At 42.7% G+C, this 17,721-nt stretch overlaps 1 protein-coding gene across 4 annotated transcripts in view; it reads right to left on the reverse strand.

Annotated features, from left to right (window-relative positions):
* Positions 1–5,930: 5,930 nt before the first annotated feature.
* DCC (DCC netrin 1 receptor) overlaps positions 5,931–17,721 on the reverse strand; it is a 983,595-nt gene continuing 971,804 nt past the window's right edge. For all 4 annotated transcript variants that reach the window (XM_080683404.1, XM_080683403.1, XM_080683405.1 and 1 more), the window contains 2 exons: positions 13,765–13,907; positions 5,931–11,777 (listed from right to left, as the gene is read on the reverse strand). In XM_080683404.1, coding sequence (XP_080539530.1) covers positions 11,688–11,777; positions 13,765–13,907 — 233 coding nt within the window. In that variant the 3' untranslated portion in view covers positions 5,931–11,687. The remainder of the gene's footprint in view (positions 11,778–13,764; positions 13,908–17,721) is intronic.

Here is a 17,721-nt window from a genome sequence, read left to right on the forward strand (position 1 = left end):
CACACCATCTGGAAAGTTGCTCCTAACAGTCTATCCAGATTTCCCATTATTATATCTATGGACTCAGAAAAAATACACTGGGATAAGAAGAAGGATGAGGGGAGGGGAGAAAAAGAGCATTATTACTGAAAAGCAGGATCTCTTGGCAGAATTCAGAAAAAAAATTTTTTTACTAACTATATGGTTAATAAAACTTTAAGAAAATGCAATAGATAGGCCATCCTCACTATATCACCAGTAGCTTATGCAAATTTATCTTCAGCTCACACCTAAAGAGTTTATGTCAATCAAATATTGAGGCTAGTATCACCCTGGCTGCCTCAGAAAGCATCAGGCACACACCTGTTATTTATTTCTCACTCTAAACTCTCTCTCTCTCTCTCTCTCTCTCTCTCTCTCTCTCTTTCTCTCTCTCCCTCCCTCCCTCCCCCCCTCCCTCTTTCTCCCCTACACTCATTCACTTACTACAAACTGTCAGAACAGAACTGGAGAGAAAGGGTAAGAGAGGGACTAATGAGCATGGGTACATTTCCCATCTTCCCAGCATTGCAGGCAGAGGAAGAGAAGAGATTGGACATCTGTTTACTCTTGAGCTCTGTTCAGATACTCCACTTGGCAGTCAGAGGGCCAGGTAGAAGACTGGGAGGACATCCTCTCAACGTAGCAGTTACACTAGATGGCAGCCAGGGAGACGGCGGGAACGTGGCTGCGATGTGTGCAGGGTAACTGACTTATCCAGCTGTGTCTCAGGAAACCATCGACTGAACACAGGGCTCAGGAAATGGGCAGTGAACGATTCAAAAGTACTAGGATGGACGCACATTGATCTGAAGAGGTCTTCCATTTCAGAGTGAAAGAATTAAAAATACTACCTAAATACAAAATAAAGATGACAGGATCATAGGGTAATTTTTTCACAAAACCAAAAGGAGGTTATTTCATAGGAAACTGGCATTTTTAAATGTTTAAACTACGATCAAGTCTATGAAAGAGAATCCTATCTAATAAAGAGGGAATATGCTAATTGACTGCCACACCCTCACAAAGATGGTGGCACCCACAGCCAATAAGGAGGGAATATGCTAATTGACTGCCACACCCTCAAAGATGGTGGCACCCACAGCCACAAGATGGCGGTGCCCTGTCCACTCAGCCCCGCCGGGGCGGCAGGCATGCGGTATGGCCAGGCCTGCCCCCAGGCAGGTCTGGCTGCTCTGTGTGCCTGCCTCCAGAGTCCCCCCATCCCCTCAGCCCCCGAGCCACCCAGGGCCAGCCCGAGGCACAGGTAACCAGGGCTGGGCCAAGGCTTGCACTGCCCGCAGTGGCAGCAGCAGAGGTGTGATAGGGCATCGTCTTCTCCTGATTACTGGGTCGCCTCCCACCCCTGAGGGCTCCTGGACTGTAAGAGGGGGCAGGCTGGGCTGAGGGACCGCCCCCCCCCTTCCAGTGCATGAATTTTCATGTACCAGGCCTCTAGTTGTAATATAATGAAGAGAGAACAGGATGGTATAAAAAGACAACATAAGGAAATGAAGGAGATGGGTTAGAAAAGGAAGAATTGCAAGAAACTTGACGATGCAAGTGCAAAATTAAAGCCGTTATTGGAGGCAGAAGAAGATTGAATTTAAAAAAATTTGAAGCAGTAATATGGCTGACTAACCTGAGGGGATACACAGAATATTTAGAAAAAAAGAGTAATCCCCTTGGCCCGTGTGCCAAGCCTGCGCACTAAACTGAAGGGTCACAGGTTAGACTCCTGGTCAAGGGCATGCACCTGGGTTGCAGGTTTGATCCCTGCCCCAGTCAAGATGTGCTTGCGGGAGGCAACCGATTGATGTGTCTCTCTCACATTGATGGTTCAGTCTCCTTCTCTCTCTCATGTAAGAATTAACAACCAAAAAGAGTAATCAGTGAAAACCTGAAGTTTAAAGATAGAATGAAAATCAGGAAGTATTTTTTTAGCAGTTTAAATTTAAACAATAATTTTATTCTATTTGCTGATACCTCGGGTCATAATTTCAGAGTGGGAGTGATTTGTTGGCTCTGTGATGTCTGGAGTCTCAGCGGTGAGTGCTTAAAGGCTGATGATGACTGACAGCTGGGGCTGGAACCATCCAGAGTTCCATTACTCACCCACCTCTTTCCGGGCTGGGATGACTCAAAGGCTGGGATTGCCAAGCAGAGGGCATGCCTGTGGCCTTGCTATGTGCTACACGTGGCAGCCTCAGAGTTGTCAAATTTCCTCAGAATTGTCAGATAGCCAGGGCTCCAAGAGTGAATGTTCCAGCAAACAAGGCAGAATGTGGCCTTTTATGAAAAATCCTCAGAAGCCACACAGTGTCATTTTGGGATAGATACATGCAAAACCCCCCCAAAACTAGACTACCTTCTTACACAAGAATAAATGCAAACTAAAGATTTAAATGTAAGACCCAAACCATAAAACTCCTAGAAGAACAGGCAGTAAAGTCTAACAGGGGTCCTCAAACTTTTTAAACAGGGGGCCAGTTCACTGTCCCTCAGACCGTTGGAGGGCCAGACTATAGTTTAAAAAAAAAACTATGAACAAATTCCTATGCGCACTGCGGGCCCGGGACGCGTCGGCTGCTAAGCAGGACAGGCAGCGGCACCCGGCGGGCCGGATAAATGTCCTTGGCGGGCCGCATGTGGCCCGCGGGCCGGAGTTTGAGGACCCCTGGCTAGGACATTGCTCTGAGTACTATATTTTTGGATATGTCTCTTTGGGCAAGAGAAACAGAAGAAAAAAGAAACAAATGGGACCACCTCAAACTAAAATGTTTTTGCACAGCAAAGGAAGCCATCACCCAAACCAAAAGACAACCCACTGAAAGGCAGAAGATGTTTGCTTATGATACATCCCATATGGGGTTAATATCCCAAATTTGTAAGGAGCTCATACAACTCAACACACACACACACACACACACACACACACACACACACACACACACACCACAAAAAAACAATCCGACTGAAAAATGGGCAGAGAACCTCTATAGCCATTTCTCCAAAGAGAACATACAAACGGCCAGTAGACATCTGAAAAGATGTTTACCATCACTAATCACCGGAGAAATACAAATTAAAGCCACAATGAGATCTCACCCCACACCTTCCAGCACTTCTGTCCCCGAGAGACCTGCCGCCCCAGCCCTCCCCTCCCTTCTCCCTGAAGCCAGACAGTTCAGTTACTCCCCGGAGGTCCCTGACTCTTTCTGAGCTGCTGTCCCTTCTCTGGAGCTTAAGGCGGGGGTTTGCAAGGACGTGAGTCTGTGCTTGGCCCCTTTGAAAGGAGGCCTGGGTCTACAGCAGGCCTCTGCCTCACCCAGAGGTGCAATCTCCACTTTCACAGCCAGAGGCTGTGGGGGACTCCTCCTCCAGCCACTGGGGCCCCTCCCTCCCCAGTCCCCTCCCTCCCCAGCCCCTTCCCTTCCCAGCCCCTGGCAACTGCCGTTCTACTTCCTGTGTCTAAAAATATTCCTCCCAGCCTGTTTCACAGCCCCAATGTGGCTCTCCTTCACTCCCTCAGTTACAGGAGCTCAGTTCAGGCAGTCTTCAGGTGTTTCTCAGGGGGGTGGTTCTATAATTAGTTGTAATTTAGTGTGGTCTTGGGAGGAGACAAGCACATCGCTAACCTTAATCAGGAAGTATTTTTCAGAAGTACAGAGACACCTTTAAAACACATTGAAAAATGGAACAGGTGCGTTCTCAATGAACTGAAGAACATTTCCAGCAACACCGGCAATGTCAGCCTTTTTGTATTCCAGCTCTGGGTAAACCTCAGACTATCCACTTTCCTTCAGATCAATTAAATTCACCTGTATGTGATTTAATACGAATCTGTCGTTCTTCACTGTAGCATCATAGGATATTTAAGGTGGAGAGCGTATTATTCTTTGGCCTCTCCAAACTCCTTCCCATAAAAATATTTGCAATGGAATGGTTTAACCCTTCACCTACTCCTCTCTGGGTCAGACCCTAGTAATTCACTTTATTTTTCTTCTAATAAGCAGGTTTCCATGGATAGAATTCTTTTATATAAATTGAATATGGAAGTATAATATGAGTGAGATAAAATAGACTGTGGTAAATATGTTGCTTTTATTTCCTGCATATCAATCTCCTTAAATATTTTGGTGTTAACATATATTTTAAGAGTCAGAATAAAAATGTCAGCATTTATAGAAGTTGGCTCTTGAATATCGTTATGTGGAAATTTAAAAAATCATGGTAAAACATACATAGCATAAGGTTTACCATTTTAACCATTTTTAAGTGTACAGTACAGTTCAGTAGCATTAAGTACATTCCTGTTGTTGGAAGACCATCACCACTATCCATTTCCAGAACTTTTTTCATCTTCCCAAACTGAAACATACCTATTAAGTAATTACTCCCCATTCCCCTATCTTCCCACGCCTGGCAACTACCGTTCTACTTTCTGTGTCTAAAAATTCGACTACTCTTGGTACCTCATCTGAGTGGAATCATACACTATTTGTTCGTTGGTTATGGGCTTATTTCATTTAGCATAATGTCTTCAATACACCAACACCAAGTAAATGTAATAGTGTAGCATGTGCCAAAGTTTCTTTTTAAAAAAAATATATTTTATTGATTTTTTACAGAGAGGAAGGGAGACGGATAGAGAGTTAGAAACATCGATGAGAGAGCAACATCGATCAGCTGCCTCCTGCACACCTCCTACTGGGGATGTGCCCGCAACCAAGGTACATGCCCTTGACCGGAATCAAAGCTGGGACCCTTGAGTCCGCAGACCGACGCCCTATCCACTGAGCCAAACCAGTCAGGGCAAAGAGTTTCATTCTCTTTTATGATGAAGGCCACATGTTGTTTGCACAGTCATCCATCTGTTGTGGCAGTAAGAAACTGCACCAGGTGTTAGACCCATGGGGTCAATTCGGACCTGGGTTTAGCAACCGCAGTACTTGAGTTGTGGCTAGGTAAGAATTTGGAGGCAAGACTCAAACTACAAGAGAACATTTATTTAGAAAAATCACAGAGGTGGAAGTAATTCAGAGGAAAAACGGGCTGGGGAAACAAGTTATAGAGGCAAAGCTCTCTCGGAGCTTGGAAGTGAGGAGGGTAAAGGTGATGCACCTGGGGGTGGGAGTGGGGAAAGCAAAGGGAAAGGCATGGGCGTGCTCCCGGGAGGTCCCCGGGGGAGATCTCAGTAGGATATTGACCAGCTTTCCAGGTGTGTCCTTTCAGGAGCTGAGTGATGGGTCAGCTACAGGGCAGGGGTCATTATTCAGTGCAGCTCATCCTGAGGGCAACCGTGGCATCGCTTCTCTGGTTTTGTTGCTTTTCTGGGCCAGGAGCTGAAATATAACTGAGGCCTACATGTTATTTCTAGGAGGAAAGGTCAGGGGGTCCAAACTGAATGGCCAGCAATATGCTAGGGGCGGAAAGGTCACCCTGGGGGCCAGGCCCCACCCTACAATTGTCCTTTGCCAGGCACCCCAGGCTTTCCGCCTTCTGTACATGGCCCTGCATCCTTGCTCTGCTCATGTCTGTCTAACTGCCTATAACAGTAAATTGGGTTATACCTCAGATTGTCTCCATCAGGGGCAAAGGGGCTGGAGTACTTATCAGCTATGGGTGAGATGTGATCAGGCATTGCCAGTTCCCCTGTGCATGTGGGCAAAAAAATGTTCTGGAAGCTTGAGGCTTCTCTCCAACAAAAGGATCGTGGGCATTGGCTGTTGGGGTTGAAGCATACTGAGCATGTGCATAAAACTGGTCTAAGGATCCAAGCAGAGCTTCTGCCACATGTCAAAAAGGTAGTATGTATCCTGTGGATAAGAACAGACAGTCAGGGGTAAGGGTCAGGTGAGTCTGTGTCAACCATTTAATATATATACATATATTAAAAAAAATGACAAAAGAACTTTGTATCAAAACTTTATTCATTAAACAAAAAATGCACCATTGGAATACCATTTCTATAAAAAATGAATATGAGACTGTTCTACAGTGATTACAAAACCCCTTTTCCTCGAGTAATAGTATACAAGATCTTGTAGAAACAGTCATTGTTTTAAACTGTAAGCAAGTCTCCTTTCTCATAGAACAAGATTTACACTTAAATATTGCAATCACTAGTCTAATTTGGTTAACAATGCTAGAGTCTGACAATTTAAAGAAACTCTTTGTAGGCTCAAAATACCTTCATTTTTTTTTTTCTCAAAGGTGTTTTGTTGCAACAAAAATTTTCTTTTTCTACGAAGGCTAGTTAAAGCTGTAGTATACCCATTTCTACCAAATAAACCTACCACTAGCACATTAACAATTTGCTGGAATTGCAAAGCCCTTAGAGAGGATGAGTAGCATTGGTCTGGGAAATGCTATCAGCACATTTCTGGGGCGGTGCTGTCTTGTTTGAATGACCCCGGAAAGGGAGGAGGCGGAGATGATGGAGCTTCGGTGGAGGCTTTGCCTGGGCTATCCTCATACTCAGCAAGTGGACAATTCATCCAAACTGGTCCCTCTGAGACACGGAACACTGCAGCTTTAACAGCTTTATCTAAATTCCCAACCGGATCTCCCTTTTATTTTTCCCCCCATAAATTATCCAAAAAGAAGCCACTCTAAATAATAAATTAAATATGACTTATAAAAAGTACACCCCATACCCAACCCACCCAGCCCCCAAACAAGCTGACAATTCATAAAGCTCAGAACTGTCAGGTTTCCCCTACAACAATAAAAAACAGCGTTTCTCCTCCTCCCCAACATTCCTTCCTTGCATCTGAAAATACTTTCAGCACAATGACTTCCCTCGGCCCATGCGTCTGTGTTTCTGACACCTTGTAGAGTTTTGCTGTTGCTCTCCCACCGACCCCACATCACAGGATGACAATGTACGAAGGCTGTCCATGGAGGGCAGGAGAAGAAATCCTTCCCAGAGTGCCCCTAGAAGCATGCCACGTGAGCGTTACCAGGCAGCAGGCCGTGGGCAGGGCAGAGGGCATCCTCGCTGTTGCTGTGGGCGTGCTGTTGGTCTCCTATATAACCTCACTGACCAGGAAACATGCAGGCATTTCTTCTCGGGATCAATACCTTTTGGAAACAGCTACGTGGACTGCAAGTGACACTGAGACATGGGGGTGCATACTTTTCAATAGAATGGAATATCATCCAAAACATCCATCTGTGATTTTCCCAGGTATCCACTTTCCTTGGAAACATTAGAATCCAGGGGAAAAATTTTCTGTAAATTGTTCAGGTGACTCCTGAAAGTTGCTAGGGAAATACGAATTGTGAGTCAAGGGCTACTTTGGAATAATTTTTATAAAGAGAGAGATTGCAGGTCTGAGTGTAGGTAGGACAGCTTCCATAGCTCTCGAATGTGGTGGGCTCGGTGTTGGGATACTAACCTTTCGGGTGGTGTGCGGTTGCATGAAGCAAATGGTAAGAGGGAGGAAAAGCAATCTTGTCCCACAGTTGTTGCAAAGTTCAGATGATTTTGTTTTCTAAAAACACATCTAAAATTAGGGAATTTTTCTGTTGGTTTTTTTTTTTTTTTTTTTTCTCAAAACTAAAAATAGACACTCTGAAATGATAAGAAATCTGAGTCTGGGCTACAATTTTATCTAAAATGGAAAGGTGATCTCTTTATAGAGGACTTTTTTTTGGTCAGAATTACAGTCCCACTGCTATGTGTGAGACACTCTATTAAAAGTAGAGAACTGTCCTAACTGGTTTGGCTCAGTGGATAGAGCATCAGTCTGTGGACTGAAGGGTCCCGAGTTCAACTTTGGCCAAGGGCACATGCATGGGTTGTGGGCTCCATCCCCAGCAGGTGGTGTGCAGGAGGCAGCCAATCAATGATTCACTCTCATCATTGATGTTTTTCTCTCTCTCTCCCTCTCCCTTCCTCTCTGAGATAAATAAAAATATATTACAAAAAAGTAGAGAAGACCTGAAGATGTTTCTTTAACCAAAGTCAACAGACAGATGAATCCAAAGGGTGGAGAGCCCTGGCTGGTGTGACTCAGGTGGTTGGGCATCCTCTTGTACACCAAAAGGCTGCTGGTTCGGTTCCCAGTCAGGTCACATGCCTGGGTTGTAGGCTGGGTCCCAGTAGGGGGTATGCAGGCAGCAGCCTATCGATGCGCTGCTCTCACCTTAATGTTTCTCTCTCTCTTTCTCCCTCTCCCTTCCTCCCTGTCTCTAAAAGAGCAATAAACTATAAAAAAAGGGGGGAGGGGATAAAAATGTGTAACCACCTTCAAGCACAGACTACAAAAGCTTCTGGAGCCGAAACCGGTTTGGCTCAGTGGATAGAGCGTCGGCCTGCGGACTGAAGGGTCCTGGGTTCGATTCCGGTCAAGGGCATGTACATTGGTTGCGGGCACATCTCCAGCGGGAGGTGTGCAGGAGGCAGCTGATCGATGTTTCTCTCTCATCGATGTTTCTAGCTCTCTATCCCTCTCCCTTCCTCTCTATAAAATATCAATAAAAAAAAATATATATTAAAAAAAAAAAACTTCTGGAAAGACCTGTACTTAGAGATTATTTATTGGAAAAGCCAGTGAGTGCCCAAGTTTGATATGCTTATTTTTTTTTCAGATTGCTCAATTGAATGTGTATTTTATAAAACCCAAATGTAAAGTTCCATTATTTAAGTATTCTAGAAGCTTCTAACTCTGTTTTACATGGAGGTAGCTATGACTGGTTTCTTACTGAATGTGAATCACTGAGAAATACTTAACTTTTGGCTAGAGCATCATCCAGATATGCCTTATGCCTTTTGAACTACCTCTACCTACTAGCTTTATCAGAAAGAAATACAAAATAAAAATACCAAAAGTTTTCAAGAGGCGGCTCTTGCCAGATAGGTCAGCACAGGGCAGGGAGGCCCGAGCACGCCCTGCCAAGTTTTATTTGCTTCTTTTGCAGGGAGAAGGGAGTCCTGGCGGCAGCCTTGCTGGATGGCTGTCACGCATCACCCTATGGGAGTCAGACTTAGGAGCTTCAAGAGCCCTGTATGTCATGAGCTAGACTCAGAGTAGGAGCAAATTCGAGGCAATCTTGCAGTATTCCTAGATTTCTTCTGGTCAAGAGATCAGGGGATTGGGAAGTTTAAAAGTCACCTGTAAACTTGGTCAGGCAGTTGGACACATATGTGAGCTATCTGAGTGGGGAACAGAGTTGTATGGGAGTTGTGGTGAACTCATTATATATTGAAACCACTGGGTAAATCACACAATAGTCTCTTGAGATCATTTAAATGGATACTTCTATACATTCACTGCATGGAGCTGAGGCATATTAGCATTGCCAATAATTACTAAAATGAACCATTTTATTTGTTTCGAGAGCATGCATCAGAAATATACCTCCCACTGAAAACCATGTGCATTTTCGTGTATTTAAAAAATGTTATTTCCTAAGGTCAATGACTTTGATTTGAAGAGTCTAGAATTTTGTAAGCATGCTAGTTGTCTTGATTGTCCAGATACAGCCTACAGATTGAAGATGGGACTCAACCCCTGAAGTCTGAGATCGGCAGTCTATTGTAAACTCAGCATTCAGGGTGGCCTTCCCTGCATGTCAAGTGCCTTGAGCGAATGTTCCTTGTTTGTGAATATTAGAAAGGGGAAGCCATTCGAAGACCCCGAGAAGGTAAGACTAGCCTAGTGAACATTTTCTCTTTTGAAGTAATGAATTCTTTCTGGAGATTCTATATGAAATGCCTGTTCCAGGTCAGTGGGTCCTGCTAAGCGCCCAGATGTTAAATAAGAGTAATATAGCCCACAGAATAAACGCCACATAGCTCTTCAGAAGGACTTCAAGAAAGTCTTAGTAAATTGAACAAGCACTCTTGTTGAAGGAATGATTTCACCAATGGACCGGACTTCCTAATGAACAATTTCAACAAGCCCTCTCTCTCTGACACCAGATTTCCTTCCCGACATAAAACTGTAAAAAAATAATCTGAATTATTACTTCTGTTACAGTGCCATTTTGCTCAAAATAGTTCATTCAGGGATTTGTATATAATTACCCACCTAATAAAAGGAGCTATTAGGTTGTAAAGATCCCATCCCTTCCATGCTCTTTTAAAATTATGACCTACTCAAGCTTGAAATCAAAGGCAGAGCTGAAAGGAATAATTCAGCGGAAACTCTCCTATTGGGTTTTCAAGTTGCCTAACTGATAAATATGCAAACTAGCTCTCTTTTGGCGATTCAGCTGCTTAAACAGGGATTAATTCCAAATGCAGCTGAAAATTCAGAAATGAAAAGGTTGCACTCAAAATGTTCTTAATTTCACGTAGTTCCAAATGGTTGATAAACATGGCAATAAAAGCTTAAGATTCTAGCTCACAATGAAGATGCAGCTTTGACAAGCAGCTACTGGAATTAGGATGTGTCAGAGGTGTCCAGTGGCTTCTTACCCTCTGCTCCTCTCTGACTCTGGGAAGCTGGGGGCGGTGGGTGGGAGTCGGGGTGGGGATAGGAAGTCCCCTTGACAACAGGGCCCTTGGTTGCCACTTACCAATACTGCCTACTCTAAGCCAGGGAGAACCCTGCTGGTGGAAGTGACATCAAGTCAAGTGATATTTGAAACTGCCTTCCATCTTCCTTCCCTTCCTCAGGGCCTGTTCTCAAGGAGTCTGCCATTTCTGCAGAAGGTTACAGGGACCTTGGTCAGGAGGCCATGCGATGTGTGGAGCTGGCCACCTGGCCCAAGGCTGGCTGCCAAGGAGAACTCGGGGAGGGGCGGGGAGGAAGGGGGAACTCTCCCAGCCAGACTCCTGAGGAAGATGGCCTTGGTGAATCTTTGAAATGTCATCACAGTGTGGTATGGCCCAAAAGCCACCCAAATCGAAGAGTGTCCTATGACGGCCTTAAGCACATAATTACCGCGTATCTGAGAAGACTGCATATTTTCTCCTCTTACGGAAATGGACTGCTGCCATGGGTGCAGACTTTTATGTCCCTGTTCTCCAGACATAATGGTAAGTGTTAACCACGGGTGGATTTACAAATACTTGCTGAAAATGGGTGAGTGTTACAGCCACTGGCTAATACCCACCACCTGGGCAAGAGGAATGACTGCGTTACAAAACACAAGCATTTTGCTGCCTTTTGTTTGTTTACTTATTGACTTTTTGTGCTGTCAGGAAAACTTCCAATCCTTTGGTGCTATGTAGAGAGAATTCCTGTGGGTGCTTTGAACTTGTAAGTTGCAAATGAAAGAGTGAACTCGCACTGGTTTGCCATGGCATGGTACAGGCTTAAGTAATGCACTTGCATTTTGTAAGACTAGACCTACACATAAGGAGATGACAGGCCTGGACGAAGGAAACATAAGCATTAGCTGTGACAGTGAGATCACTGCGGTGGGAAAGACCCAGGACTATTCTTGCAGCTTCAGCTCTGACAGTGCGGTGAGGACGTATCCTTGTGTTTGTGGACGGACCCCATTGTCATCATATTTGAATTCCCGATGCCTGTGCCAGAAGGGATGGTTGCTCCTCCTCCTGCACTGCTTCAGGTTCTTCTGGAACTGAGTGGTCCTGATGGTTGGCCTGTGCACTGGTGGGAGTTCTTGGACACAGGTGTGCTGTTGATGGGTAATTGATTTGCTGCAAAGTTCCCGGAAAATTCACCCCATCTACTTGGCAATAGGTGTTAGAAGGCCGAGCCCGTGATGGCATTAAGTTGCTTCATTAGCCCTTCCAAACTTGCCATTTGTTCACTCAAATCATCCTGTTCGTACACCTGCAGAAAGAACAAGAGAGCAAAGGGTTAGTATAGGTCTGTGGTTGGCAAACCGCGGCTCGCGAGCCACATGTGGCTCTTTGGCCCCTTGAGTGTGGCTCTTCCACAAAATACCACGGCCTGGGCGAGTCTATTTTGAAGAAGTGGCGTTAGAAGAAGTTTAAGTTTAAAAAATTTGGCTCTCAAAAGAAATTTCAATCGTTGTACTGTTGATATTTGGCTCTGTTGACTAATGAGTTTGCTGACCACTGGTATAGGTGAATAGCCACACATTCTTTTGTGAAGACAGAGGCCATGTCTAGCTGGTTCACTCTGTATTCTCCAGGGAGACACAGCGGCCCATAATCAGGGGCTCTGCTCAAAATATAATCATGGATGGGGATCCTAGTAAAAGGTGGTGATGAATGATTGCATACTCTTTCACCAGCTTCATCCCTGTAGTGAGGAAAAAGCTTTAGAGTGAAAAAATACCTTGTTTCAAATCAAGATCTAACAATCAATAGCTGTGTGGTCTTGGACAAGTTAGGGGACCTCTCTGATGTTTATATAGTTCTCAGCTGTAAAATGATAACGGCATCTATTTTATAGGCTATTCTGAGCATCTTGTGGCATGTTCAGTGCCTATCACAGTATAGCACGAGGTACACATTCAATACATTAGCTCCTTTCCTTATAGAGGCCCCCATGAGGATCTGAGCAGAACTACATCACCAGGTTTCTTTTCTTTGTAACACAACCTAGGCACCCTTTTGTTTGGGAACTTGATGGGCTTTGCCTTGACCAATGAAAAGTCTGAGGATTATGGCATCAGTTTATATGTGGGAACAAAATTCTCACCATAATCAGAGTTGGCTCTATGCACAGTTGTAAAGGTAACCTTATGGCAGGATTTTAATGGTGGATAAAATGAAGAGTTTAGACTGCAGGACTTAGTGAACATACTCTGCATAGCTCTCACTCACTGTGAGTCGCTAGCACCACGTCATTAGTAATACCAGAGTATCAGCTATCCGGGATTTGATTCAGTAGGTCTACAAAGGGTTAGAATCTCTCAATCTCCTCCCTCTCTCAGGGTATCTCATATGTCCGTTCCTTGGCCTTCTTTTAAATGTTTTCTCTTGAATTATATTCAGAAACACTCTAGAGTTTTCTAAACTGCTGCCTTTAGGCAATACCTTTTAAAATACTTTCATAGCACATTTTTGGAAAAAGTGTTTGTTCTCTCAAAATTTAGATTATTTTGATTTCATTGATTTTCTTTCTGTGTTTTCTAATTTGATCACTTTTTAGCTTCTTCCCTTAGTACACTTTTTATCTCATTAAAGAAACTTCCCCTTTTACTTTCCAAATATGTCAGTTCCTTCTCCACTTCCTTCTTAAAAATACCTTCCTTCTTTATGTGTAATTTCTTCTTCTCAATTCCACATTTCTATTGATTATTTTAAGTGAAATCACACACACATACACACACACACAGTCTTCACTTAATGTCATTGATGAGTTCTGCAAGTTTAAGTGAAATCACATATGAAGAAACCAATTTTACTATAGGCTAATTGACATAAATAAGAGTTCAATTCCTATGGCATCTCATCAACATTATAATGAAACAACGCTGAAAGAAATGATATTTAAGGACCTGATATACATATTATATATAAAAATACAATATACAAACACACATAAATAGATATCTATTATATAGGTGTGTATGTAAAGTCACACATTCTGTAGCTACCACTGTATTCTAGGATTGCCTTTAAATACCAGTAATTTTTAAATTTAATTAAATCCTACATACAATCAATCTTCCCTTAGAGTTCAAACTCTTCACATTCAAGTGCATGAAAACAGAACAAAACCAACAACAGTCAGAGCAACAATGGGTGTGGTTAATGGAGCGTTCTGGTTGGGTTAGGCTCAATTACACAGCCCTAGTCCCTGCTTCACGTGACACAGCGGGAATTCCGGGGGAGGGTGCCCTTACATTGGCTGGATCCTCTGTTGGTTTGTGGCTCTCCTCAGACACTTCAGGGGCCGTTGGCACAGACACAGGAAGCAAAGGAGACCTTGCCTTCCCAGCCAGCCCAAGAGAGGCCGTCTTCACGTGAGTCTTAGGAAGAGCAGGCCCTGGAAGAGAAAGCACAGTGACGAAAGGAACGGGTGAAGCAGCCTGGCCATCAATCTCTCAAGCGTGGAAGCCCAGTCCAGAGGGTTGGCATTGATCTTAGGCTATTGTGCCTTCTGTGGTTTAGAGATGACTTCTGACACCGTGAATGGGCTCATTTCATTGCTACTAAATGCAGACAGATTCTGATTAGGCGCCTCCCGATGAAGCTCCACCATCTCATGTAATTTCAAGTAGGATTTCAAATCACGCTAAGTAAGATTGCCTGGGGGCTTGGGCTGTGCATCATACCCTAGAAAGTATCAGGCAAGCTCATTTGGTGCCAGTCTCAGCTTTGGGCCAGAAAGCCTGGTGCTAAACCACCTGTATAAGCCCCAAGATGTTGAATAGTACCAGAGAATCTTTGTGCAGTTTAAAGAAATCCTTGCTCTGGCCTATAAATGAGTATTAGATATTATAGTAAAAAAAAAAAGAGTCCTTCATGGCTAACCTGATAAAATCTCATTACTAATTATCTTTAGGAAAAAAGCAAAATATTATTCTGTCCTGATCAGTACAGTTTCTCTCAATAAAATACATTCCAATGTTCATGCAAATTGTTCGAGGAACTGCTGAGCTACTTCTAGATGACATTTCTGTCTGCTGTGAGCAATGGCTACTTTTTCCTTTTGAGTCTGAAATATGCCTTATGAACCCTGCTTAGCTTATAGCAAGAATATCACCCTGTCCCTATAGCCTAAAATAAAAAGTTTATGAGGGCTAATATACCTCATACATTGTAATCAAGCATTGTAACCAAGACCCAAGCATAGAAGATATTGAATTAAATAATTAAAAGAAGGTTGCCTCACCCTGGCTGCTTTGGCTCAGTAGATAGAGCATCAGCATACAGATGGAAGGGTCCCAGGTTCCATTCCAGTCAAGGGCACATACCTTGGTTACAGGCTTAATCCCTGGCCACGGTCAGGGTACATGCAGGAGGCAACCAATCCATGTGTCTCTCTCACTCTCCCTCCCTTACATTCTCTAAAAATCAATGGAAAAATATCCTTGGGTGAGGATTAAAAAAAAATTTGCCTCATTTCTCTTCTGTCATCACTGATGATATTTGAATTCTAATGATTCCAATGGCATCCTCTATATTTAAAGGGAAAAAGTTGTAAGTTGTTTTGACCATATTTGGAAATGTAATTCCAGTTAATAAAGCTCAAAAATTATTCTACAGTCAGAGAAATAGGGAGCATTTGCTTCTTGGGAAAGGAAAAATGCAAACAGCTGGGCCAGCATGGCACAGTGGTTGAACATTGACCTATGAACCAGAAGGTCACAGTTTGATTCCCTGTCAGGGCACAAGCTCAGGTTTCAGGCTTGATCTCCAGTAGGGGATGTGCAAGAGGCAGCCAATCAATGATTCTCTCTCATCACTGATGATTTTGTCTGTCTCTTCCTCTCTGAAATCACTATATATATATATTTAAAGAAATAAATATATATATATATATTTAAAGAAATAATGCAAACAGTCTAGTAGGCTGGCAATTTTCTATATGCTAGGCAAAATAAATGATAAATCCTAACAAAAGCACTTTTCTCAGACTGTGGCCTAGCATGTAATTCCTTCATATTTACATCCTTTCACTATTTTCTTCAACTTCAAGGATCAAAAGTCTGCAGTTGGAATAATTTATCACTAGAGGGTGATCTATACACCCTCCAAGTCCCATCCAAACAGAACAATTTGAATAAACATCATTGATTTAATGTGATAAATGCGGCTGTTGGGCTAAAAAAAAAATAGCCACATAAATTTGATACTGACTGCTATGTCACAAGTCATTTTGGATTTGTCACATATGCTCAGTTTTCACTACCAGTTTTCTCCGCTTCAACAATAGGCAAACATTCATTCTTCCACAGACTAATGCCAGCTGGTCTTCACTGGATGTGAACAAACCACGTGTATATTAAGCCTACCTCTACCCTTTTCTCTTTAGTCTCTGACTATAAACACACTGTTCCCGGAGCCAACTTAGCTGTAAAGCCAAATACAAAGGCAGGCCCTAAAACCCTGGCAGAGGTGCTAAGAAAGGGACCTCTAACATATGCAATCACATTAATATTGTAGGTGATTCGTTAAGTGTAAGGGTTAAGAGTTTAAAGGGGAATTTTCAGGGAGCATGGGCGAGGCTTGAGAATGTATCTATGGAACTCCCACTGTGAGTTGCAGTTTCTGATCGACTTTTCTATTTCCTTCTGGAATGTTCACAATGTTCTGCTTACACCTGAGTTTCGTTTTATTGCCATGGAAAGCTGCTCCTCCTAGCACACTCCGGGAGCCATCTCTTCCTTCCCTGTGTTTCATAGAACAGCTCATTTTAACAACACTTCATGTACATATCTTTTATATTTATAGTTTTTGCTACAATTTTGACTCAGGGATCCTGGATGGTGAAACCCACTTATTTTATTTATTTTTTAAAAATTTAAATAAACTATTTCTGAAAAAAATATAATTTAACTCTTAACCAAACACCGGGACTGTGTGTTTAACATATATTGCAAATCAATTCATTTAACCTAGATATATACAAAGGGAATGACACAAGAAAAAGCAAATGGCAAGAACATAGCTGATTATATAGGAAATTCAAATTCTGTGCCTCATTTTATACTAGGAAACATATAAGAATAAAGATTCTTTTAGACTGTATCAGACTTCTACATAAATTGCTGATATTTATTTGACTATTTTTTTTGTAGTTTTACATGTAGAGAAATTATAGTCCTTATTATAAAAATATATTCTGATGATATATTTTCTGCCCAGGATTCTAAACACTTGTGTAGGTTCACAGTGTATATACTGTGCATATGCAGGTTATGCCTAAAGAGCACCATAACTCAAACCCAGTAAAAAGAAGATCATTATAATAATTGATTGTCCCTAGTGTCCAGGCAACAATTATACATTTAGAACCCGCTGAGTGTTGAACAATGTACAAGACACAGTGAGTTTTGCAAAAGGAATTGAAGACATTGTCTTGGCTCAAAGACCACACAATGTGTTTAAACCTCAAGTGACTGCCTTTTCTCAAATAACATTCACACATTCAAAGAAATTTAGAATGCTGAAACCTTGCGGGCTCTTTATTTTGTTGAAGAGAACACTGAGGTCCCTGGAGATCAAGAGATCAAGGTAGAATTAATTTCAATTAAATTCCAGTACAGGAGGAGAATTTAAATAGTCTCTTAGAGCTCATTATTAGCAAGGTTTTTCTAGTGTACTATATGCCCTTAAATATTTTTCTTTCCTTTTAATGAATGGAAGTCAAAGAAAAGACTACAAGGAGAATTTCCCAGAAGATATTATCAACAGCCAATAAGACAACCTAGGTCTCAAAATTACCTTTTAGTAGAAGGGAACGGATATTTTAAAACAAAGTTTCTCTTGAAATCATCCTGTGTTGGGAAGCTGACACCAAGACTTGGCTCTTGGGTGAGCACTAACTCTGACCCACACTATGGAGTTATGCTAGTATTTGAGCAGATTCAGCATTTTCTGTTCTGAACCCCAGAAGCTTTAAGCTTGGACACTGGCAAAGCCTGGGTCCTTACAAGCCCACCAAGTGGTGCTCTTTCCTTCACTTATGTACAGTAGTTCACCATGTGTTACTGGCTCCTGTCCTGATTCCTGTTCTCCCACTGGTCTGAGTAATATATGCCCTGAGACCTTATCAGTGGCCTTTCCAAAAGGCTAAATTCTGAACCCATTTTCTACACCATTGAAACCAAACAAACCTCTCTCTATATAAAAGG

This window comes from Plecotus auritus (assembly GCF_963455305.1).
Source record: "Plecotus auritus genome assembly, chromosome: 8".
Classification (NCBI taxonomy): domain Eukaryota; kingdom Metazoa; phylum Chordata; class Mammalia; order Chiroptera; family Vespertilionidae; genus Plecotus; species Plecotus auritus.